Source organism: Mesoplodon mirus (assembly GCF_964341445.2).
Source record: "Mesoplodon mirus genome assembly, chromosome: 8".
NCBI lineage: Eukaryota > Metazoa > Chordata > Mammalia > Artiodactyla > Ziphiidae > Mesoplodon > Mesoplodon mirus.
Window position 1 is genome coordinate 83,984,565 of NC_138984.1, and position 26,276 is coordinate 84,010,840.

Here is a 26,276-nt window from a genome sequence, read left to right on the forward strand (position 1 = left end):
TTCATTTCTTTTTCATTTATTTTTGATCTGATTTTTATGATTTCTTTCCTTCTGCTAACTTTGGGATGTTTTTGTTCTTCTCTAATTGCTTTAGGTGGAAGGTTAGGTTGTTTATTCGAGATGTTTCCTGTTTCTTAAGGTGGGATTGTATTGCTATAAACTTCCCTCTTAGAACTGCTTTTGCTGCATCCCATAGGTTTTGGGTCGTCGTGTCTCCATTGTCATTTGTTTCTAGGTATTTTTTAATTTCCTCTTTGATTTCTTCAGTGATCACTTCGTTATTAAGTAGTGTATTGTTTAGCCTCCATGTGTTTGTATTTTTTACAGATCTTTTCCTGTAATTGATATCTAGTCTCATAGCATTGTGGTCGGAAAAGATACTTGATACAATTTCAATTTTCTTAAATTTACCAAGGCTTGATTTGTGACCCAAGATATGATCTATCCTGGAGAATGTTCCATGAGCACTTGAGAAAAATGTGTATTCTGTTGTTTTTGGATGGAATGTCCTATAAATATCAATTAAGTCCATCTTGTTTAATGTATCATTTAAAGCTTGTGTTTCCTTATTTATTTTCATTTTCGATGATCTGTCCATTGGTGAAAGTGGGGTGTTAAAGTCCCCTACTATGAGTGTGTTACTGTCGATTTCTCCTTTTATGGCTGTTAGTATTTGCCTTATGTATTGAGGTGCTCCTATGTTGGGTGCATAAATATTTACAATTGTTATATCTTCTTCTTGGATCGATCCCTTGATCATTATGTAGTGTCCTTCTTTGTCTCTTCTAGTAGTCTTTATTTTAAAGTCTATTTTGTCTGATATGAGAATTGCTACTCCAGCTTTCTTTTGGTTTCCATTTGCATGGAATATCTTTTTCCATCCCCTTACTTTCAGTCTGTATGTGTCTCTAGGTCTGAAGTGGGTCTCTTGTAGACAGCATATATATGGGTCTTGTTTTTGTATCCATTCAGCCACTCTGTGTCTTTTGGTGGGAGCATTTAGTCCATTTACATTTAAGGTAATTATTGATATGTATGTTCCTGTTCCCATTTTCTTAATTGTTTTGGGTTCGTTATTGTAGGTCTTTTACTTCTGTTGTGTTTCTTGCCTAAAGAAGTTCCTTTAGCATTTGTTGTAAAGCTGGCTTGGTGGTGCTGAACTCTCTCAGCTTTTGCTTGTCTGTAAACGTTTTAATTTCTCCATCAAATCTGAATGAGATCCTTGCTGGGTAGAGTAATCTTGGTTGCAGATTTTTCTCCTTCATCACTTTAATTATGTCCTGCCACTCCCTTCTGGCTTGTAGAGTTTCTGCTGAGAGATCAGCTGTTATCCTGATGGGGATTCCCTTGTGTGTTATTTGTTGTTTTTGCCTTGCTGCTTTTAATATGATTTCTTTGTGTTTAATTTTTGACAGTTTGATTAATATGTGTCTTGGCGTATTTCTCCTTGGATTTATTCTGTATGGGACTCTCTGTGCCTCCTGGACTTGATTAACTATTTCCTTTCCCATATTAGGGAAGTTTTCAACTATAATCTCTTCAAATATTTTCTCAGTCCCTTTCTTTTTCTCTTCTTCTTCTGGAACCCCTATAATTCGAATGTTGGTGCGTTTAATGTTGTCCCAGAGGTCTCTGAGACTGTCCTCTGTTCTTTTCATTCTTTTTTCTTTATTTTGCTCTGCAGCAATATTTCCACTATTTTATCTTCCACCTCACTTACCCGTTCTTCTGCCTCAGTTATTCTGCTATTGATCCCATCTAGAGTATTTTTTATTTCATGTATTGTGTTTTTAATCGATGCTTGATTCATCTTTAGTTCTTCTAGGTCCTTGTTAACTGTTTCTTGCATTTTGTCTATTCTATTTCCAAGATTTTGGATCTGGGAAATAGAATCTTGGATCATCTTTACCATCATTATTCTGAATTCTTTTTCAGGTAGACTGCCTATTACCTCTTCATTTGTTAGGTCTGGTGGGTTTTTATCTTGCTCCTTCTCCTGCTGTGTGTTTTTCTGTCTTCTCATTTTGCTTATGTTACTGTGTTTGGGGTCTCCTTTTTGCAGGCTGCCGGTTCGTAGTTCCCGTTGTTTTTGGTGTCTGTCCCCAGTGGCTAAGGTTGGTTTAGTGGGTTGTGTAGGCTTCCTGGTGGAGGGGACTAGTCCCTGTGTTCTGGTGGATGAGGCTGGATCTTGTCTTTCTGGTGGGCAGGTCCACGTCTGGTGGTGTGTTTTGGGGTGTCTGCGGACTTTTTATGATTTTAGGCCACCTCTCTGCTAATGGGTGGCGTTGTGTTCCTGTCTTGCTAGTTGTTTGGCATAGGGTGTCCAGCACTGTAGCTTGCTGGTCGTTGAGTGAAGCTGGGTGCTGGTGTTGAGATGGAGATCTCTGGAAGATTTTCGCCGTTTGATATTATGTGGAGCTGGGAGGTCTCTTGTGGACCAGTGTCCTGAAGTTGGTTCTCCCACCTCAGAGGCACAGCACTGACTCCGGGCTCCTCAATTTGGGATGATGTGTTGTCTATTCATGTATTCCACAGATGCAGGGTACATCAAGTTGATTGTGGAGCTTTAATCCGCTGCTTCTGAGGCTGCTGGGAGAGGTTTCCCTTTCTCTTCTTTGTTCTCACAGCTCCTGGGTCTCAGCTTTGGATTTGGCCCCGCCTCTGCGTGTAGGTCGCCGGAGGGCGTCTGTTCTTCGCTCAGACAGGACAGGGTTAAAGGAGCAGCCTCTTCGGGGACTCTTGCTCACTCAGGCCGGGCGGGAGGGAGGGGCACGGAGTGCGGGGCGAGCCTGCAGCGGCAGAGGTCGGCGTGACGTTGCACCAGCCCGAGGCGCGCCGTGCGTTCTCCCAGGGAAGCCGACCCTGGTTCCCGGGACCCCGGCAGTGGCGGGCTGCACAGGCTCCCGGAAGGGCGGTGTGGGCAGTGACCTGCGCTCGCACACAGGCTTCTTGGCAGCGGCAGCAGCAGCCCCAGCGTCCCACGCCCGTCTCTGGGCTCCGCGCTTTCAGTCGCGACTCGCGCCCGTCTGTGGAGCCCCTTTAAGCAGCGCTCTTAATCCCCTCTCCTCGCGCACCAGGAAACCAAGAGGGAAGAAAAAGTCTCTTGCCTCTTCGGCAGCTCCAGAGTTTTCCCGGACTCCCTCCCGGCTAGCTGTGGCACATTAGCCCCCTTCAGGCTGAGTTCTCGCTGCCAGCCCCAGTCCTCTCCCTGCGCTCTGACCGAAGCCCGAGCTTCAGCTTCCAGCGCTGCCTGCCCCGGCGGGCGAGCAGACAAGCCTCTCGGGCTGGTGAGTGCCTCTCGGCACTGATCCTCTGTGTGGGGATCTCTCCGCTTTGCCCTACCCAGGTATGTGGGGGGTTTCTTGCCTTTTGGGAGGTCTGGGGTCTTCTGCCAGCGTTCAGTAGGTGTTCTGTAGGAGTTGTTCCACGTGTAGCTGTATTTCTGGTGTATCCGTGGGGAGGAAGGTGATCTCCGCGTCTTACTCTTCCGCCATCTTACCCGGAAGTGCCAACAAATTTTAAAAATTAAAAAAAAAAGATTCCTCTTGTTGCCCTTTGATATATATACATACTTCCATCTTTCTCACACTTCTGGAGGCCAGAAGTCTGAAATCAGCTTCACTGGGTTGCAATTCAGGTGCTGACAGGGTTGTACTTTCTCCAAAGGCTCTAGGGAAGAATTTGTTTCTTCCCTCTTCCAGCTTCTGGTAGCTACTGGCATTCCTGAGCTTGGGACATCACTTCAAACTCTTCCTTGATAGTCACCTTGCCTCTCTTTTTCTCTCTATAGTCAAATCTCCCTCTGCCTCTTTTTAGTAACTGTCCCTTTAAAAAATACTAGTGATTGCATTTAGGGCCCACCTGGGTAATCCAGTATAATCTCCCCCGACCCACGATCTTTAAGTTAATCACATCTGCATAGACTCTTTTTTGCATACAAGGTAACATTTGCAGATTCCAGGGATATCCTACATATCTTTGGGGGCCATTATTCAGCCTACTGGAGCTACAGTCAAAATATAGGTACTGGGGCTTCCCTGGTGGCACAGTAGTTAAGAATCCGCCTGCCAGTGCAGGGTACACGGGTTTGAGCCCTGGTCCGGGAAGATCTCATATGTCACGGAGCAACTAAGCCCATGCGCCACAACTACTGAGCCTGTGCTCTAGAGCCTACATGCCACAGCTACTGAAGCCCACTGCGCCTAGAGCCCATGCTCTGCAACAAGAGAAGCCACCGCAATGAGAAGCCCGGGCACCGCAATGCAGAGTAGCCCCCCGCTCAACACAACTAGAGAAAGCCCGCATGCAACAAAGACCCAATGCAATCAAAAATAAATTAATTAATTAATTTAAAAATATATAGATACTAATAAGTGTTGGTAAGAATGTGAAGAAATTGGAAGCCTCACACATGTTAGTGGGAATGTAAAATGGTACAGTCACTTTGAAAAACAGTCTGGAAGTTCTGCAAATGGTTAAACATTTATTTATCATATGACCCAGAAATTCCACTCCTAGGTATATACTCAAGAGAATTGAAAACATATGTCCACAAGAAACCTTTTACATAAATGTCCATAGCAGCATCATTTGTAATAACCAAAAAGAGGAAGCAACTCAAATGTCCATCAACTGATGAATGGATAATTCCACTCATTATATCCAGGCTATAAATGTATTATATCCATACAATGAAATATTATTCATCAATAAAAAGAAATGAAGTATGATTCACACTACAATGTGGATGAATCTTGAAAACAGGCTAAGTTAAAGAAGCTAGTCACAAAGGACCACATATTATATGATTCCATTTACATGAAATGTCCAAAATAGACAAATCTACAGAGACAGAAAGTAGATTAGTGGCTGTCTACAGCTGAGGGGGGATGGGGAATTGGGGAGTGAAATTTAAGGGATATGGGGTAGGGGGATTGTGTGCTAATAAAAATGTTCTAAAATTGATTGTGGTGATGAATGCACAGCTCTATGAATGTACTAAAAACTATTGAGTTTTATACTTTAAGTGGGTGAATTTTATGGTATGTGAATTGTATCTCAATAAAGCTGTTTTTCAAAGTACATTGTCTTACAGTGTTTAACTTCAAAATAGTACTTGAGTGCATAAGCTAAATATACGTTGCTAAGAAAATAGACTGAAATCCAAGAGAAAGTACAGACTTTGATTTTTGCATCGATGCATCCATATGTGGGGCAGGTAAGGACACAAACTTCCCAATGGCTGTGGTAGTGAGCCTCCAAGGAGCCCTTGATTGTTTTTGTCTCCTGGTATTCACACTCTTGTGTAATCCTCACCAAAATTATACCAGGGCTGGTCTGTGTGACCAAGAGAAAATGGCAGAAATGATAGTATGTCACTTCCACAATTAAGTTACAAGACATTGTAGCCTCCATTTGAGTTTCTACACTTTAACTGGATAAAAGAAAAGAAAGGTATGGGGCTTCCTTGGTGGCACAGTGTTTAAGAATCTGCCTGCCAATGCAGGGGACACAGGTTCGAGCCCTGGCCTGGGAAGATCTCACATGCCATGGAGCAACTAAGCCCGTGCACCACAACTACTGAGCCTGTGCTCTAGAGCTTGTGTGCCACAACTACTGAGCCCACATGCCACAGCTACTGAAGCCCATGTGCCTAGGGCCTGTGCTCCATGACAAGAGAAGCCACTGCAATGAGAAACCCGCACACCGCAACAAAGAGTGGCCCCCACTCGCTACAACCAGAGAAAGCCCGTGCACAGCAACAAAGACCCAACACAGCCAAAAAGAAAGAAAGAAAGAAAACTGCATTGTGATATTTCCTTCTTTCTTCTTCTTTCATTCTGTTACCTTATTATTTGACTATTCTGAGCAAATAAATTCTGAGAAGCTAATCAGGAGGCCTAACGTTCTGTAATCCTTTTTAGCCTTATTCTCCGAGAGCCATTTGGAAGGCTTCAGCCTAAAATTCCATCCAGTGGATTACAATTGATATGTGGAAACCAATACGATGAAAGAGAAAATCCAGCTCCTACATTATACATGTATGCTTATGTTGATAAAATCATTGGGTTGCCTTGTATAGTACAAGACTAACACACCAATTATAATAGGTGGAGACACTGTACTTTTAATGATATACTTTTTCCAAGAAAGAAAGTTGTGAAAGAGTTGGGTAATTTTGGAGAAATGTTTACTACTTACAGGTAAGAAAATGTCCCCTCCCTCTCTTCTGTCCCACCCAAGTCCATTTTCACAGTGATCTTACCACACGAAAGCTAAACATTTATTCAGAAGTGCAACAAACAGTATTCATGTCAATGACCATAATAGCTCACGATTAAAATACTTAACTCATCAATGGAGTTCCTGGTAAAGGAAAGGCCTGAGAAAGGTGTGGTCTACACAATCAAATATCTATTTACATGTTTGGTATCATGTGAATTCAGCCAAAGCCAAGGAATTTCTGAAACCCCTATTTGCTCTGAATTATTTACTCACCCTCGAGTATAGGACCCAGTAAAAATGAATAAAGTAATGGGTAGCCATGGTGAATTCCTTTCTAATGGATGCCAGTGATGCAGACGTTAAAGGCAGATTCATTCTTTAGTTCATCTAATAAATATTTATGAGCATTTGAGACAAAATATGTCTCAAATTTTGGTCCCTCTAACATTTATTTCCAATTTTTAAGACATAACAGGATATACTTTCAGGAATTTTCCCTTGAAGAATTTATCTTCAAGCATTATTAATGATTGGGGTCAATTTACATCATACATAAGTCTGAATGGATTTTTTTCAAAGGGGGAAAATGGATTAGCTTACATTTTGTAGTCATACCACTCTGTAAAAATCACTTCAGGGGCTTCCCTGGTGGCGCAGTGGTTGAGAGTCCACCTGCCAATGCAGGGGACACGGGTTCGTGCCCCGGTCCGGGAAGATCCCACATGCCGCAGAGCGGCTGGGCCCGTGAGCCATGACCGCTGAGCCTGCGCGTCTGGAGCCTGTGCTCCGCAACGGGAGAGGCCACAACAGTGAGAGGGCCGTGTACCGCAAAAAAAAAAAAAAAAAAAAATCAGTTCAATTCTGTTCTCCAACATAAATGAAAGACTTAAAAGACTGTCATTAGGAATTCCTGGCTGTCCAGTGGTTAGAACTCTGCACTTTCACTGTTGAGGGCTCGGGTTCGATCCCTGGTTGGGGACCTAAGATCCTGCAAGCCACGTGTGGTACAGCCAAAAAATAAATAAATAAATACTGTCATTGAAGACAGTCTCTCTTTTTTCGATACGTGGGCCTCTCACTGTTGTGGCCTCTCCCGTTGCGGAGCACAGGCTCGGGACACACAGCCTCAGCGGCCATGGCTCACGGGCCCAGCTGCTCTGCGGCATGTGGGATCTTCCCGGACTGCGGCACGAACCCGTGTCCCCTGCATCGGCAGGCGGACTCTCAACCACTGTGCCACCAGGGAAGCCCGAAGACAGTCTCTCTTTTATGCAAATTGTTCTGAGTGTTACTTCCAAATTTAGAAGAGAAATATACATATTTAGACATTGGAAATTTATTTCTTATGAGTAGGCTTATTATTTGTTAAGTCTAATTCTGCACATTGTATGTTATCCTGTACTTTCCTGTCAAGTGCTAACCAGTTTATAACTACGTACTTATTTGCATGGTGGTTGATTTCATTATGGTCTCACCAACTAGACCCAAGCTCCACAAATACAAGGACCATGATTCATAAGGTACCACTGTATCCATGATGCTTACACATTTTCCTGGTACATAATTGGTGTTCCAAAAATTTTGGTTAAATTAGTAAATGAATGAAAGATGCTAACAACAAATAATATTATGGAAGAACACCAGTGATTTAGAAGGATTTGTCATATCTGGAATCAAGTCTGTAGAAAAAATTTTAAATGAAGGAAAAAAATATAAATTCACTTGGGGGCGCCATTCCAAGTGTCTTTCTAGCTAGGATGTGCCCTGCCCTTGGTTCTTGAACCTGAGTGGGTTCATACGTGCAAATGAGCTTGTTCTGGCCCTGAGGCAGCATGAGGCAGGCTGCAAAGTCCATGCTATGACAGTGAATCAACTCTGTGTACCCTACAGACTCACTGATTACAAGGCAGCCTGTCGGGCTTATGACAGACAAAACAGGAGCATGGTGAGCTCTGGTTAATTCTGCATGGTTGTCTTCTATTCATAGCACCACATCACTCTTCCACAGAAACTCAACTGCTAACTGAGACCAACGGCCCCTATTCCAAGTCCTAGAGCACAGGAATGATGAAATTCCCATTGTAGAGAGAAGGCTGAGGATCAAGTGGGACATCAGCCACGGCCACAGCAGCTGAGGAACAGAAGGGAGGAGAGGAAGAAAGAAAGAAAGAAAGAAAGAGAGAGAGAGAGAGAGAGAGAGAGAGAGAGAGAGAGAGAGAGAGAAAGAAAGAAAGAAAGAAAGAAAGAAAGAAAGAAAGAAAAGAAAGAAAGAAAGAAAGAAAGAAAGAAAGAAAGATAGGAGGGAGGGAGGGAGGAAGGAAGGAAGGAGGAAACAGGGAAGAGGAAAAAGGAAGTCTTGGATATGAGACATGACAAGGACTCAAGTAAAATTCATGCGTCATCCTCCAACTGCATCAAGTATTGGTAGTGTCATCCTCAAGGCTGTTGTCCACAAAGTGGTGAAATTTGGGTGATGTATTTAATGAGCAATTTCCAGTTCTGTTTTGCTGTTGTAATTGTTAAGCTTTAAAAATCCGGTAGGACAGGAAGAACTTCAGGGCAGAGTAATTATAGAAATAAGGGTAAATTTATGTTTCTTTTTGCTCTGTGTTAGACACCACTCCAGCTCAGTCCATAAGGTTCTTTTCACACATTTTGAATTACAATCTAAGATACAAGCCAAAAAAGTGAAAAGTAAAAAATAGCAGCCTACCCACAGCGTGTTCCATTTGTCACGTCCTGGTAGAGAGAGCTGTTGGTCCATACTATCGTGTTATTCACACATGCTTTTCCAGGGATCTTGAGTTCTTGTAATTCCATGTCATACTCAATAGAAACATCTGTCATTGTGCCAAAAATCAGTAGCATGCCTGGATAGGCTACTCCATGGAGAAATGCACATAAACTTCCCACACACATCAGCCAAATGTCAGTCTTTGAAGAAAATCGAAACTTGAAAAACAAAGGATTCAGAGATCATCTATGGGTGAAAAGCAGGAGAGGCAGGAGGGCTATTTAATTTTAGTTACTAGATTCTGATAAATAGTATTCAACACCAAGTCTTAAGGGAATCATCTTAATTGAAAGGTAGAGTTCTCACTAATATTGAAATAAACGGTACATCGATTATCTACATCATTAGACTCTTACATTGTTAGTTCATGTTATCTCTTTCCTAGTCTCATAATTCATTCTCTTTATCTCAGGAGCTGACTTTAGTTCTTAGATATTCATTCCCAGCTTAAGGGGGAAACAATCACTGGCACACATGCTATTGCCATGTAGATATTCTGTGTGGGTTAATCAGCAATATCGGCTCCCAGAACTGATATTGACAATGAAGAGCACCTATTTGTGCCCAGAAATGCCTCCACTCTGCAAATTTGAGAAAAATACCTACACTATGGAATTTCTAAAGACATCATAAGAATAAGTATACATGACATTATTACTATGATAATTTTCCTTACTAAAATGATAATTAGGGGCTTAGAGATTATCTTCTAGAACACTTTTATGATTTACCAGATAGAATTTGTGTTTAATCAGCAATAAATTTCTAATTGCTATTCAACATGTTATCACGTAGACAGTTTATGACTGAAAAAGTGATCATCATAGTTAAAAAACCTGCCAATGTGACTATAACACTTCCTCCGCCACCTGAACAACTCACAGTGGCAAAACCTGTGCCATAAATCAGCACAGTTTTATTACCAATTGAAAGAAGCCAACTTGACTGCTGCTACCTTTCTTCTTCTTATCTTCTAACCTGAGGATAAAAACACAGGGGTTTACAGACCGTCCTTTCCAAAACAATGAGAAATTCTTCCTAGATGGTGATTTTATGAGTCATTCTTTAGTAAGAAAGAAAGCCCCCACTAGCTGCGAAATTCTTTCCAAAACTGGTATCTTAAAAACTAACCAGGGGGCTTCCCTGGTGGCCCAGTGGTTAAGAATCTGCCTGTCAATGCAGGAGACACGGGTTCGAGCCCTGGTCCGGGAAGATCCCACATGCCGTGGAGCAACTAAGCCCGTGCACCACAACTACTGAGCCTGCGCTCTACAGCCTGTGAGCCACAACTACTGAACCCACATGCCACAACTACTGAGCCTGCACTCTAGAGCCTTCAAGCCACAGCTACTGAAGCCCGTGAGCTGAAACCCCGTGCTCCGCAACAAGAGAAGCCACCGTAATGAGAAGCCCGTGCACCGCAACGAAGACCCAACACAGCCAAAAATAAATTTATTTAAAAAAAAACTAAAACAAAAACTACCAACAATGACCTACTGTATAGCACAGAGAACTCTGCTCAATATTCTGTAATGGCCTAAATGGGAAAAGAATTTGAAAAGGAATAGATACATTTATATGTATAGCTGAATCACTTTGCTGTGAAACTAGGATAGCATTGTTAATCAACTATACTCCAATATAAAATTAAAAAAATTTTTTTAACTGGCTATTACTTTCAGATTTACCTCTTCTAGAGATTTCAGTATAGCTGTATCTCTTTTTCAGTAGAGATTCACTGAGGTCTTTCTGAGAGGTGCTAAGAGAAAATAAAAAGTACTCTGTACTCCCTGTTACAGTAGCAAATAACTATTGGACCTCAGCTTTGAACCTCGGCCTCTTTCTACCTACATTTCCTTATAAGTTGAGGTGGTTGGATTATCTAATTTACAGCTTCCTTCTTGCACTTAAAAATTTTACAACTACATTAAATAATGTTGACATGATAAAAAATTCAAAAAAACTCCCATACTTCCCATAAACTCATATTTACTTATTATTTCTTATTCATTTTATTGCTCATAAAATTGTACTCAACCCAAACTTGAACTTTTCAACTCCAGGGATCTCCACTTCACCTGAGTCATCCATTCATGAATATACTGCAGGTCTTGTTTTCACCAGGAACTAGTCTACTCTATCGGCTCTTTGGGACTGAGCATGCATCTTGTTTTCTCACTTCCTTCCTCCTTCTATACCTATTTGTCATCTCAGTTGAGACCCGCAGTCCTTTAAACTCTCCATTTACTTACAATCACTAAACGCCATCAAGATGTTGCTTCCTTACTCGGCATCCTAGGTCCCACTGCTGGCCATTTGGACCACACTTTCACCATCATCCTCAATCCTTTTCCCCATATCCACCCTTGGAAACCCCATCTCTGCATTCAGCCAGCTGTTCCCCTTTCTCCTCCTGAAGCCAGGCTGCTGGGCCTGCTAGAAACAACCTCTCCACCATCTGAAAGGTGCTGCACATGCTGTGCTTAGCACTTGGCTGCCCTAAGCTTCCCTTCCAGCTCAGAGTAGAATCACAGATCCTTGCTGACACATCCATAGCCCTCCATGGTCTGGCCAGTTGACTCTCTGACCTTGTTTTCTCCTACTTCACTCCAATTTTCACCACCCGAGCCACCTGGCCTCTTTGCTGATTTTTGTCCATGCCAAATTTGTTCCCACCTCTGGGTGTTTGCACTTGCTACTTCCTCTCACCAAAATGCTTTTTCTTCAGATATCTGTATGGCCAACTCCCTCACCTCCTTCATACCTTCTCTCCAAAGTCACCTTCTCAATGGAAACTTCCATGGCCAAAGCCTTTAAAGTTTCAACCCTCCCTTACATCATTTCAAATCTCCATTTCCATGTTTACGTTACCACACTTATCAGGAGAAAGGTTCATATCCTCTAAAAACCAAAGCACTCACTCAGCTTTCGTGCTCATCCTCATTGTAGCTCATTCATCTGCATCCATGCCCTTTTCCATCTCTTTCCCACCCAGTGAGGAAGAATGGTTCTTCGGCGCCCAGCTGACCCTACCATTCCAAGTCCAAAGCTAATGTTACCACAACTACCACATCCCTCTGCCGTGAATTACTTAAAATGTCTTAAATACCTTCAACCTCTCCCTTTCCACCACCTCTATTTCAGAAACTTAGCTGGTACCTCCTTGTTTTCTACATTAGACTCCTTTAATCCTGCCCTCATGCCGAGTATGATTAAGTGGCATTTGTTTTATAAGAGAATTTAAACTCTTAAAGAGAAACATCTAATAATTACATTTTAGCTTTCTACTATTTGCTTTTGGGAAGAATTGGGCTTCCTTCTCTGTGCCCATGAAATCATACTTGTCCAATTTTTCCTCTGCTCATTTAGTTCAGAAATTCTGTGGTGTTCCTGGACACATAGGGGAGATTTGGACCTAATCCAGAAGGAATATTCCCAAAGGTTTCTGAAATCAAATTATAGTAATGTTTTAAAGAGAAAAAGAGTGGATTATATATACCATTTTGTAGGCAGTGCAATGTGTGTAAAAATATTGCTTCTGCTTTGTGCCTTTTATGGGAATATTAGGAAATTATTTTGAAGATGTGATGCATTGTTGAGTAGTCACTTACTTTGATTTCTTATCATTGTCATCTGTCAGGATAAAAACAATACAAAAAGCAGTTAATAATAATGACAAAATGAAACATAGACATTAACAATTTCGCTCTGGACAAACATTTCTATAATTACTTTTATTCAGGGAATAATGCAAAATAATTTTTTGCTTTTTCATCTCTCTCTCTCTCTCTCTCTCTCTCTCTCTCTTTCTTTCTCTTTCTCTCTCTCTCCATATTATAGAAGACATTTTTTTCACATTCAGGACTGCTGCCTTGACTACATTTCTTGACTTTTCTCTAGAAAATGAAATCTTTTTACCTTCTGGATGTCAACTAAAGACCAACATTTCTAAATTAGCTAAAGAAAGTCTGATTTTTTGAACTACCAAATAAAATGAATATTTGTTTCTTGTTTGGTTCTTTATAAACTTCAGAATTTGTCTACTTAAAATGCGGACCACAGGGCTCCCCTGGTGGCGCAGTGGTTGAGAGTCCGCCTGCCGATGCAGGGGACATGGGTTCGTGCCCCAGTCTGGGAAGATCCCACATGCCGCGGAGCGGCTGGGACCGTGAGCCATGGCCGCTGGGCCTGCGCGTCCAGAGCCTGTGCTCCGCAACGGGAGAGGCCACAACAGTGAAAGGCCCGTGTACTGCAAAAAAAAAAAAAAAAAAAAAAAAATGCGGACCACAAATCAACTAAACAATAAGATACCATTGACACCCCCATGCCAGTAGAAGCCATAGGATTGAGCCACGTACTATTTTCCCCAGCATAAGTCAGAGCAGATGGAGGGGAGGAGGTGAAAGTGGGTGCTCAGGGTCCTGAGTGTAGGGAAACCACAAGGAAAGGAACCCAAGGTGCTAATGCCAACCATTGTCATAGGACAGCACATCCTGGTTCCCCTGGCATTTAAATTTCACGTCATTTCATTTCATTAAGAGTAAAGAGGCATTACAGTGTAGATAGAGATTAACCTCTTAGGTTTGGGAATCAGAACCAGACTAGGATTACGGCTCCATTAATTATTAGTCACACGATCTTTGCCAAGTTTTCAAAAATGTATCCAACTCTCTGTTTCCTCTTCTATAAAATGTAAAATTATAGGATTTACAAAAAAAAAAAAAAAAAAAAGCTTAGAATCATCTGCCCTCACTACACACCATGTACTAGTGCTACACACATTACCTCACTCTGGCCAGCAGAGTCTTCGAACTGTTCCTCTCAGGGAGCAGCGCTCACTAAACATTTACTACTATAATCAATTATAACAATATACGTATAAAGGTAATAATAATAGCCAGTGCTAGAACAACCCTACTCTACCCAGGGAAGAGATATTTATAGCTGAGATGCTTTCACTCACCCAGGATTTGTGTGTTCTTACCTAACACTCTCAGCCATTCCACTAGATGGATTCTAGGGAGAAACACCTAGAGTATGTTAGAAGACCATCCAATAACAGTTCTATTTATTGCCATTGATTTTTCTCTTCTCCTTAAACCTTCACTAGCTTGTTCCACTTTTGTTCTCACCTCTCTTTGTACAAGAGACAGTAAGAGAAAAAGGCCACTTACATGATCTATCTGACTCAAAACCATGATTGTCTTCTCCAGATTTCTTCATGCTGCGAAGAATTACTGAGTCAGACATGGTAATTGCAGTACACAGCCAACGACTCTAGAAAATAAAATAAAAGAATCATTGTGATTATTATTTATTTTCTCTTCCTTAACCAAAGTAACCAAGTGAAAGAATAATTTGGTTCAAGAAATTATCTTCATTAACAATCTCAGACAAAAGTAGATTTTTTTAATTGGTTAATAACCCCATGAACGAGTCTAATTATTAGGAAACATAAACCCAAACCATTGATTATGACTTTCTCTGGTTCCTGGATGGATAGTTGTTTTTTATTTATTTGTTCTTTCTGCTTATCTGTGCTTACTTGTTTGATTGATTGATTTTTTTAAGTGAGTAAAAATAAAAACCACTAGAAGCGCACAGCCAACTGGTGACATTCTTGGGTCAGTAGAGCTGACCAACAACACCCAAATACTGGTGGGTAGGTTTCAGTGCTCCTTTGTAAATGCAACCCCTAGATCCAGAATATGGAAAGTCCAGCATGGACCAGGAGAACTGCTACCTAATTCATTTTATAACATAAGTATAACCTTGACATTAAAACAAATAAAAATATTATAAGAAAAAAATAGAATTATAATTATTTTTGAAAGTAGAGTTTAGAATGCTAAATATGTTCAATATAATCTAGCAGTTTATGAAAAAAACATAGTGAGCAACGTTGATCCCAGAAATGCAATGATTGTCTAATGTAAAAAAATTGGATCATCCTGATAGATGGAGAAAAAGTATTCAGTAAAAATTAATATCCATTCCAGATGTTTAAAAGCCCATAAAATTAGAAAAATCATTATGTTGCAACCCAATGAATGCATTTGGGTACTGATCAGTGACAAATACTAAAACCATTCATTGAAATACTGACAAAGATTAAATATCCAACAGTGCAAAGTGTTGTGAAGATATAAAGACATTACACTAAGTTGTCAAATCTCCTTAAGCTTCTCTTAGCCATGACAATTTCTCATAAATTTCTTCTTTCTGATGATCTTGACAGTTTTGAGAAGTACTGAACAGTTATTTTACAGAATGTTCCTGAAATTGGGATTTATCTGCTGTTTTTCTCATGATTAGACAGGAGTTGTGTGTTTTGGGGAGGAAGACCACAGAGATAAAGTACCCTTCTCATTACGTCATATCAAATGTACTATCAAGATGATGGTATCTATCAATATGATTTATACAAAATAAATTTTAAAAAATAAACTCAATATTAAGAAGCAGAGTGAGAGGGACCTCCCTGGTGGTCCAGTGGTTCAGAATCCACCTGCCAATGCAGGGGACACAGGTTCAATCCCTGGTCCGGGAAGATGCCACATGCCATGAGGCACCTAAGCCCGTGTGCCACAATTACTGAGCACATGCACCGCAGCTACTGAAGCCCATCAGCCTAGAGCCCGTGCTCCACAACAAGAGAAGCCACCACAATGAGAAGTCTGCACACCACAACAAAGAGTAGCCCCCACTCGCCGCAACTAGAGAGAGCCCACGTGCAGCAATGAAGACCCAGCACAGCCAAAAAAAAAGTGCAGAGTGTGAAACATTAACTATGTAGTTTATGAGGTCAGTTAAAAAAATACTAAAAAAAAACAAATTCAGAATTTTTTATCCAACAACAAAATTTCTTTAACATAGCAATATTACATTCAGGCTGCAATGTTTGCTGGTTATACCGTTTTTGAAATTTTGACCCAAATTTTTTTTTTCAAAAAGCAAAGAAAGAAACTCTTTGATAATGAGAAAATAATAAAACAACATGAGCCATAATTCTAATATTGCATTTCCTAATTTTAAAATGAGAATTTTTTTTTTTTTTTTTTTTTTTTTTTTTGCGGTACGCGAGCCTCTCACTGTTGTGGCCTCTCCTGTTGCGGAGCACAGGCTCCGGATGCGCAGGCTCAGGGGCCATGGCTCACGGGCCTAGCTACTCCACAGCATGTGGGATCTTCCCGGACCGGGGCACGGACCTGTGTCCCCTACATCGGCAGGCCGACTCTCAACCACTGAACCACCAAGGAAGCCCAAAATGAGACATTTTTTTAAAACTCCAGTCTCCAATTATTTTTTTTTTCTGGCTTAGCTCTTCATTTAAAAAGGTTTCTTTCCACTGGTGTGCAAATATTTGGCAGTGTTTAGAGACCATTGGCATAGTGTCTTGCCTGTGAACTTTGGAGTTCCACAGATCCCAGTACTGCCTATGGCTTCACTCTATGTTGTTGGATATGTTTTTTAACATTTCTCCAGGCCCCGATTTCTCCATGCTTTAAGTCAATGGAATACTACTCAGCCATGAGAAAGAAGGAATTCCTACCGTTTGCAGCAACATGGATGGAACTTGAGGACATTATGCTTAGTGAGATAAGCCAGACAAAGAAAGACAAATATTGATGATCTCACTTTTATGTGGAATCTAAAAAAGCTGAACTTGTAGAAACAGAGAGTAGGATGGTGGTTACCAGGGCCTGGGGGGTTGGGGGGAGTTGGGGAGATGTTGTTAAAGAGTACAAACTTGCAACTAGAAGACTAGTAAGTTCTGGAGATCTAATACACAGCACAGTGATGACAGTCAACAATACTGTATTGTGTACTTCAAAATTGCTAAGAGACTAGATCTTAAATGTCCTCACCACAAAAAAGAAATAATAATTATGTGATGTGATAAAGGTACTAGCTAAAGCTACAGTGTTGATCATATTGTAATAAATAAATGTATCAAATCAACATGTTGTATATCTTAAACTGACACAATGTTATATGTCAACTATGTATCAATTAAAAAATTAACTAATTAATTTTTTTGAAGGGTGAATTTCCCCTTTTGCTTTAGCTGGGACATCATCTTTTCCTGCCCTCAGACATCTGCACTTCTGGTTCTTGGGCCTTCAGATTCCAGCTGGAACTACACCACTGGCTCCCCTGGGTCTCCAGCTTGCAGATGGCAGATTGTAGGACTTCTCAGCCTCTATAATCACATGACTCATAATAAATCTCTTTCTATGTATCTATATATAATCTTATTCTTTCTGTTCCTTTGCAGAACCCTGACTAATTCAGTTAGTATTCCATGAGATTGTTTATTTCTTATAGGAGAATAACACAGCTTAGCTGTGAGTACCAGGCCAGCAACCAAATATCTGGGACTGTTCTTTTGTTTGTTTTCTTTCTCAATATTCAATGCATCACTCTGGACTTCAGTAGTCCACTCCAAGGAGCTATGTTTTAAAAGACACACTCTCTCCAGTGCTACAGGACATGCACCGGTTGCTCAGTCAGAAACGGAAGCTAGGGGACTTCCCTGGTGGCATAGTGGTTAAGAATCAGCCTGCCAATGCAGGGGACACGGGTTCGAGCCCTGGTCTGGGAAGATCCCACATGCCACGGAGCAACTAAGCCTGTGCGCCACAACTACTGAGCCTGCGCTTTAGAGCCCATGAGCTGCAACTACTGAAGCCCGCATGCCACAACTACTGAAGCCCGCGTGCATAGAGCCCATGCTCCACAACAAGAGAAGCCACCGCAGTGAGAAGCCCAGGCACTGCAATGAAGAGTAGTCCCCTCTCGTCGCAACTAGAGAAAGCCAGCGTGCACCAATGAAGACCCAATGCAGCCAAAAATAAATAAATAAATAAACAGATAAATAAATAAAAAGAGAGGGAAAAAAAAGAAACGGAAGCTAGTTGCCTTATCTCTGGTCAATTCCGTGATGACCTTTAAAGGCCATTGTGTTGAAAATGTTAATTACTTGTGTGCACCCACAAAGATAGTAGCAATTTCATAACACTACATTTGGAGAAGTGCAATGAGATATTAAAATTACTAGAAAGAATAAACGAAGACTTTGCTTGTGGTATTTTCCAGAAAAAAATTATGTTTCCAAAATTAGATGTTAGATGAATGGCCTCATACCATTATAAGTGTACCCTGATGTATCATTAGACCATGTTTTCCCCACTGGATGAGATCCTGGGAAATTCTTAGAGCAGATGCTGGAGAACATCTCTGTTAATCTCTGAAACCCTGGAAACATAGTGGGAATCTAGATTTCAGTGACAAGCACATTTGTTGTACAGGGTGGTGAGAGCGTGTCTCTTCCTCACTTGATACATTTATGATTTAAGAGTGCAAGCAGAAGTCATGTCATCTAATTCTACTCTCTCAGCTATTATCTATAGCATTTAAGCTAACAATTTGTTCTTGAGCTTCCTGAAGCATGTGAAAGGTACTTGGGTATCATGCATTGCAAGAAGCTTTAATTAGGGTTTCTTAACAATTTACAATAACAAAGTTGTACTTTAACCCACACAAAAGAACTCAGATTTGAAAATAACTTACCAAGCTATTTCCTTTTTACTCTACCTTTTTATATAGTAAATTATTTTAATCTCTAAAAAATCTCTTTGGGAACAGATTGAGAATTTTCAAGGTCTCCCAGAAAAATTGTCTTTCAATAAACTTAAGAGAATCTAGGAGTTAAAAGTAGGAAATCAAGCTTTCTAAGCACTGATCAGCAGATTTTGGCCACCTAATCATGGAATCCCCCAAGAATTCTGAATCGCCCACGATAAACTGGAAACACCAGTTTCCCCCTCTGCCAAATGGTACGTGGTCTATACCCTGAGTACTACCTGCGCTTCTGTTTCACTCTCCAGGGTCAAAGTTTCTTTTTCTTTAATAAAATGTCTAATCTTATCAACACAGAAATCTACATTAGAGAACAGCCTCCTGACCTTTATTGGTAGTAATAGCAAGGATTTTTCTACCTTAGAACATTAGCAACAGCATTCTGGAAGACAACTGCCAGGGAGGAGAGAGAGGAGACAGAGAGCAGCACCTGGATGGTCGCCCGAGAGAACCTGGGACAGTGAGAGACCTCAGAAAAGGGGCTAAGGGAGCAGCGGCACAGGGGGTTGAGTCTGTCAAAGCTGGAGGAGATACAGGTTCTATAGGCTGTACCAGGAGCAAATCAAAGATCCTGAGGACAACACGTCAGAGCCCACCATGGGCCATCACACCAAGGCTGCTAGTGTGACCTCAAGACAGCAGCCTGGAGCAACAGATGAGTGGGTTGACCTTCACCAAAAGCTGGGTCAACACTAGCAACTGGCTGTTGATACTGCAGAAGAATTGGGAAAGAAAGGAAGGGAGGGAGGGAAGAAGGAAGGAAGGAAGGAAAGAAGGCAGACAGGAAGGAAGGGAGGAAGGAAGGAAAGAAGGAAGGAGGGAAGGAGGGAAGGAAAGAGGGCAGGAAGGAAGGAACAGGTTGGGGTAAAAACAGTTCTCCCAGTAGCTGGAATCCTTCCAGGCTGAAGGATATGATAATAATCAGGACTTTCAACCCATTGCCTGTTTTTGTACATAACATTTTCTTGGAACACAGTCATGCCCATTTGTTATCATTTTGCCCTTGGCTGCTTTGGGGCTACAATGGCAGAGTTGAGTTGCTGTGACAGAGGCCATTCCCACCTTCCCGCCAATGCCTCAACATTCACTGTCTAGTTCTTCACACATAGGTTTGCAGACCCCTGCATTATGAAGTCAGTTCAGGACAGCCTGAAGCCCAGGAAGAAATCTTTGGAGAGCTGATTTACCCAGCCTAAAAATCTTATGGCACACCAGCCCTCCAACCTGCCTGTCCTCATGGAACTTACATTGTGACAGGGAAGGCAGTTGACACGTAAGAAGTAAGCACTGTGACTGTGAGTAAAAGAGAAGTACAGGTATCCCCTAGACCCTCAAGCAGGGCCCTGCCCTTGTCTAGAGAGTAAGGGAAGGCTCTGGAACCAGCACAGTTAACATGGGACCTTGAACATAGGGAAAGTTAGCCAAGGGAACAGGAGAGAGAAGGTCGCTCCAGGCTCATGCAAAGGCCCAGACTCAAAAGACAATACATAGGTTCAAGGACCCAAGGGTGTCCAGTGAGTCTGAGGGAACATGGATGGGGCAGCTCTGGAGGATGTGGCTGCTTCATTCCTCAGGGCCTCATAATCCTTAATGCTGAGGACTTAGGTCCTTATCCCCAGGGCAATGGGAACTAGTAAGGGCTTTTAGACAAGAAAAAGGTATGATCGTATTTATACTTTCAAAAAACACAACACTCTGATAAGCCCACACCCAGAGAGACAGGGAGATTGGGCTGGGAAGGATAGAAATCTCCCAGGCCCAGCAGCGGTGCCCCCTCGTTTACCAAGGCCAGGGGCCTATGCAGTTCACTTCACTCCTGTGCAGACAGGCTTGAGGTGACCAAAGGAAACAGGCTGTGTGATGCAAGACAGCCAGGCCAACGGTGCCCAGGCTCTTGTCACTTTAGGACACAGCTTCTCAACTCTACCAGTGTTCTCGGCTTTGAATTTTCTCTGGGGAGATCTGTTCTGCATTCCGGTTCATTTTCTTCCAAATGCTATTTTTGAAACACATTGATCTTGCCTAGACTGAATTCAGGAGGAAGAGGCTGAGATTTTTTCCACGTTTAGGCCTCGAAGGATCTAAATGCTCTAGCAGCCACTGAGGGGCGGGAGGCCAGTCTCGGGGCTGGAACAGCGTCTGCACCTCACATCGCACTGTGAATATTGGCTTTAGCTTTTCTCTCGTGAAGTCTTCACCTCTGTAAAACCATTCAAGGCCGCCAGCACCACACTCTCCCCTTCCCTGAGCTGCTCAGAGAGCAGAACTGCACCTGCTCCTCGTGAATTTGGAAGTCCCTTTTGAAGCCACAAATTCTGTTTTTTTTTTTTAAAAAGCCCTTAACAAGTCTTTCACGGCTGACATTTAGGTATGTAGGAAGGGCACCCTTATTATGATCAAACCCAGCAAATGATTTCTTTCTCCAAAGGATCATTAAAGGAGAAAAGAAATATTGATTTATACCAAGAAGCAAGAAAAATAGAAAAATACTGCCTTGCAGGTAAGCAGGTGTGTGTCAACAACGTGGAGACACTGTCCCGGGATAAGATGAAGCAGAGGCCCTTTAGCCATGGGGGCTACAGCTGACTGAGAAGGGAAAGAAATACACAGTGATCCTCAAGGGGCAGACGGATAGGCCTGCTTCACAGGATCGCAAATGAGACGGAGAACTAAGGAACTGCTCTTGAAGAAAACAGGATTTAACACCAAGGTTCCTCCCTGCTCTTCTGCTTGGTCTCTATATGTATAGTTCTTTCACCTTCATAAAGCAAAGTAAACCCAATACTTGATTCCTGCTAAGGAACTCGGCATTTTCTAGCAATTTCAGTGTCTTTTAAAACCACAGAGTGAGCAGTGTTTTTTTCCTAAATTACTTCCAAATCCACTTCTAGCATTCATCAGCAAATATTTGTCACCTTTACGCTTAGTAGTAGGACACACAAATTATTCAAGGGCTTACAATCTAGTGGGGGGAAGGGCATGTAAACCTCTAGGCAGGGAGATGGAGGTTTCAAACAGATAATGACAAGAGTGGTACAGGCAGAGTAGGAGGGTAACTAAGTCTGGGGGAGGGGGGCATAAGGTGAGGGTTGGCTGCACACAGAAAGAACCTCTATTAAGAAATAGCCAGTAGGGGCTTCCCTGGTGGCGCAGTGGTTAAGAATCCGCCTGCCAGTCGCATAACACAGGGAGATCAGCTCAGTGCTTTGTGACCACCTAGAGGGGTGGGATAGGCAGGGTGGGAGGGAGGGAGACGCAAGAAGGAAGAGATATGGGGATATATGTATACGTATAACTGATTCACTTTGTTATAAAGTAGAAACTAACACACCATTGTAAAGCAATTATACTCCAATAAAGATGTTAAAAAAAAAAAGGATCCGCCTGCCAATACAGGGGACACGGGTTCGAGCGCTGGTCCGGGAAGATCCCACATACTGCAGAGCAACTAAGCCCGTGCACCACAACTACTGAGCCTGCGTGCCTAGAGCCCGTGCTTTGCAACAAGAGAAGCCACTGCAGTGAGAAGCCCGTGCACTGCAACCAAGAGTAACGCCCGCTCGCTGCAACTAGAGAAAGCCTGCACGCAGCAGCGAAGACCCAAAGCAGCCAAAAATAAATAAATAAATAAATGTATTAAAAAAAAAAAAAAGAAATAGCCTGTAAATAAGTTAATACCAAAAAAATAAAAATAAATAAAAAAAATAATAAGTTAATACCTTAAAAGTTTAGTAATAACCACTATTAGATCCCAATATTGAGTTCTAAGTACAATCATAATTTGCCTCTAAAATGTCTAGAAAGCTATTCCCCCCTTCAAAACATTAGGAAAAAATGCACTTTATTCCCAGTCTTAAATGTGAATGATATTTGATCAATGTGTTCAAATCATCAGCAACATGTGCTTTCTACTGTCTAGGGAAACCAAAAAATGGAAATAAGATTCTAGAATTCAACTTTCCCCCTTCTAGCCATGAATCCAGAGCTCATATTTTCCAGCATCTGAATTATTGAAAACTAGGAGAATGGAGTCAGTATAGTTCTGTATTAAACCAGCACCAGCTTTCTGGGGTAAGATTTGTGGTGGTCAGTGCATACAGAATTGTGCTTTCATAAAGCCAACTTTAAAAAGTTCAGTAACATTTTTACTTTGTGCTGATTATTCAATCTATTTGCCCATTTGCACCACACACACCCACATACAACACACACGCACACACATTCTCAAGAAAATTGATGCATAAAAAAAGTATTACTATAAATGAGATAGCAACAAAGATTTATCTGTATTATATACAATATTATGAAATCATTAATGTATTCTGCAAGTTCCTAGCCAAGCCCTGTAGCATTGTTTATTGCATAACAAGAGGCCAGCCTTTAATGAATCAGAAACACAACACACCACAAAGTAAGACTTAGAGGAGATGAATTTGCAGAACATGGTCTTCCCATGCTCTAGATGATATACGTCACTTACCTGTGAACGTGAAATTGAAGAAGCCAGAAGAAACAATGGACTCCACTGTGGAGAGTCAAATAGTTTTCTAACCCGTTCCAACTTCAGTTTTCATCATTGTAAAGCACTGAACAGAATTCAAGCTTTTTCGAGAACTCTATCTATTTGCTTAAGGGTCAATGCCCTGAAGGCCAGCCTAAGCAGAGTTCAGTGACATCTGAGGAAAGGTTGAACACACTCAAAATAATAACCCCAAACACAGAGTGCACTTGGGAATCGCTCTGAGGGTGTCAACAGGCTTTGGAAAGTGTTGATTCAGCTTCGAAGGAGAGGTGAGAAGCCAGCGGGGGGTGCCCAGCAAGAGCACTGTGATTCTGGCCATGTCCAACTCTTCTGTTTATAGGCCATTATTTTTGAAGAGTTGCTTGAAAACATAACAAGGCAGAAAAAAATACCTTAAAGCTTTTCCTCCTCAATTTAAAAGATCACTCTTGGAAAATCTTTAGGTTGCAGGCGCTGATATTCCTGCCCCAGCCCCAGAGTTTCATGGAGACAGATAACCTCAAAGAACACCTGAAACAGCCTTTTGCTCAAAACTCTGTGTGCTCAGATGACCCTTGCACCCTGGTCTGAACAGTCAATAACCTCAGGCTCTACCCACCAGATGAAGTCCTGTGTAAGTAAAGATTAATGATTTTTTAAAAGGTTCAAATGAACAGAAAACCAAGTCAAATCAACACATAAAGCTTCTCCAACAGCTTTTTGCTGCCACCCATATCCGTTCCTCTCTCTTTGTGTTGGTCCTTCCATCTTCTCAAATGCTCTTATTTCTTCTTCCTCTCCCTACCCGAGTGAACCCTTTCCTAAACACTCCTCACTATGGCCTTCAGCAATGAATAGTAAATACCCAACACTGGTCATCACTTTATTGGGTACCTGACTCAGTTGAAGAGTTTAACTTGTACCACCTTATTTGGACTTCTCAGTAACCGTAGGAGTTAGGTGCTATCATTGTTATTCCCATTTTATAGTAGAGGAAACTGAAGCTCAGAGAGGTGAAATAATCCACCCAAGGTCTTACAACTAGTAGGTTGAGAACCTATGCTCCTGACCACTCTAAGCTAACCCTCTTCCACCCCATGCTCTGAAATGCCGTGGATGGACCAATGTTTCCCAGTTTGCAGAAAGCAAGATCAAATTAAATGATAAGATCAAATTTTCTCAATTTAAAATTTTTCGGCCATAAGTTTCTCTTTGAAATTCAGCTTCCACTACTGTTTGTCTCTACTGGAATCTATATACAGGATTTCGATAGTTTGTGATTTAGCCCCAAATTTTGTGTTATTATATTTAGATGTTAAAATCTCAATAGGGCTTCCCTGGTGGCGCAGTGGTTGAGAGTCTGCCTGCCGATGCAGGGGACACGGGTTCGTGCCCCGGTCTGGGAAGATCCCACATGCCGCGGAGCGGCTGGGACCATGAGCCATGGCCGCTGGGCCTGCGCGTCCAGAGCCTGTGCTCTGCAACGGGAGAGGCCACAAAAGTGAGAGGCCCGCGTACTGCAAAAAAAAAAAAATCTCAATATATCAAGGTCAGCAAAGGCAAGAAAGATTTCTTGATGTTCCCCTATCTAAACTGGTTTGAGAATCCCTGGGGTAGACTGACTTCTGAGACAATGCAAATATAATAATATTGCGTTTGGCACCAATTAGGACCCAGGAAAAAAAAATTGACACAAAACCAAAAAGGCAGCACAGCTGTGGGATTGTACCTTTAATTGGGGGAAGATTCTCAATAGAATTTTGCTAACTTTGTTGTGGTGAAATTGTTGACAAAAGCCAAAGGGTGAAAATGCTCAGGAGAAAACTGAGCAGAGCTTCTCACTGGTCCTACTGTCCTAAGACCTCCCTTTGTGGGGCATATGGACCAGGAGGAAGATAGAGCCTGGAGTTTTAGAGCAGGAAACAACATTGCAGATATTTCATCCACCCCTCAGCTTATAGATGAGAAGTGAGGACAGAGCAGTGACCCCTCCAGAGGCCCTGAGAGGGTTAATGGCATCTTCCTTTGCTCCTTCAACTCTGACCCCTTGACAGGGTTGGCCCAGGCAGAGTGAATACCGTGTTAATCATTCCTATTTTGTTTCAGCAGTAGGCGTGTTTTCTTTATGATTTATGGTCTGAAAACAGGTAAGGTCGTGGTCCCTGCTGTCCTCCAGTTAAAACATCAACTACTGGGGCTTCCCTGGTGGTGCAGTGGTTGAGAGGCCGCCTGCCGATGCAGGGGACACGGGTTTGTGCCCCGGTCCGGGAAGATCCCACATGCCGCGGAGCGGCTGGGCCCGTGAGCCATGGCCACTGAGCCTGTACGTCCGGAGCCTGTGCTCCGCAGCGGGAGAGGCCACAACAGTGAGAGGCCCGCGTACCGCAAAAAAAAAAAAAAAAAAAAAATCAACTACTATTTGAGTGCTTACTATGTGCCAAACACTGTTCTATCCTCTGAGATACAGGAATGAGCAAAACAGATGAGAATCCCTACCCTCAGGAACCTTATATTCTGGTGGGGGGAGGAGCTAGACAGTAAAAAAAAAATCATGTATGTCAGATGGTGATAAATGCTATGGAGGAAAACATGGCAGGAAAGGGATGTGATAGGGAGCATGTGTATGTGTGAATGTGTGTATGTGTGCGTGTGGCAGACAGGGGAGGGGACGGAGAGTGTTGCCATTTTAAATCAGGTGGTTGGAGAAGATGACATGTAAGGAATGACCTGGGATAAGGAAGAAAATTACGTGAGTATCTGGGAAAACAGCAAATGCAAAATCCCTGAAGCAGGGGCACACCTGGTAAGTTTCAGGAGCCACAAGAAGTCCGTGTAGCTAGAGTAGGATAAGTGGGCGGAGCAGTAGCAGGTGGTATCAGTATGGTGGAAGGAGGCAGTGGTTCTCAGGCTGTGGCCACTAGACTAGCAGCAGCAGCCTCACCTGTTGGAACTGGAAAATCTGGGCCCTACCCAGACCTACTGAATCAGAAACTCTGTGGACGGCCCCCAGCATGCTGAAGCTTGAAAACCTCTATTGTAGAGCCTTGGAGGTCACTGTAGACCAATTTGGACCATGTTTCAAAATCATACACCAAAATGCCTCAGGGAAGGCCC

General features: G+C 42.2%; 1 protein-coding gene across 3 annotated transcripts in view; it reads right to left on the reverse strand.

Annotated features, from left to right (window-relative positions):
- Nucleotides 1-23,228, reverse strand: part of ABCB11 (ATP binding cassette subfamily B member 11) — a 104,572-nt gene extending 81,344 nt beyond the window's left edge. For all 3 annotated transcript variants that reach the window (XM_082630371.1, XM_082630372.1, XM_082630370.1), the window contains exons 1-5: nt 23,142-23,228; nt 14,194-14,296; nt 12,631-12,652; nt 9,943-9,997; nt 8,939-9,177 (exon numbers count right to left, since the gene is read on the reverse strand). In XM_082630371.1, the coding sequence (XP_082486497.1) occupies nt 8,939-9,177; nt 9,943-9,997; nt 12,631-12,652; nt 14,194-14,269 (392 nt within the window). In that variant the 5' untranslated portion in view covers nt 14,270-14,296; nt 23,142-23,228. The remainder of the gene's footprint in view (nt 1-8,938; nt 9,178-9,942; nt 9,998-12,630; nt 12,653-14,193; nt 14,297-23,141) is intronic.
- Nucleotides 23,229-26,276: the final 3,048 nt, after the last annotated feature.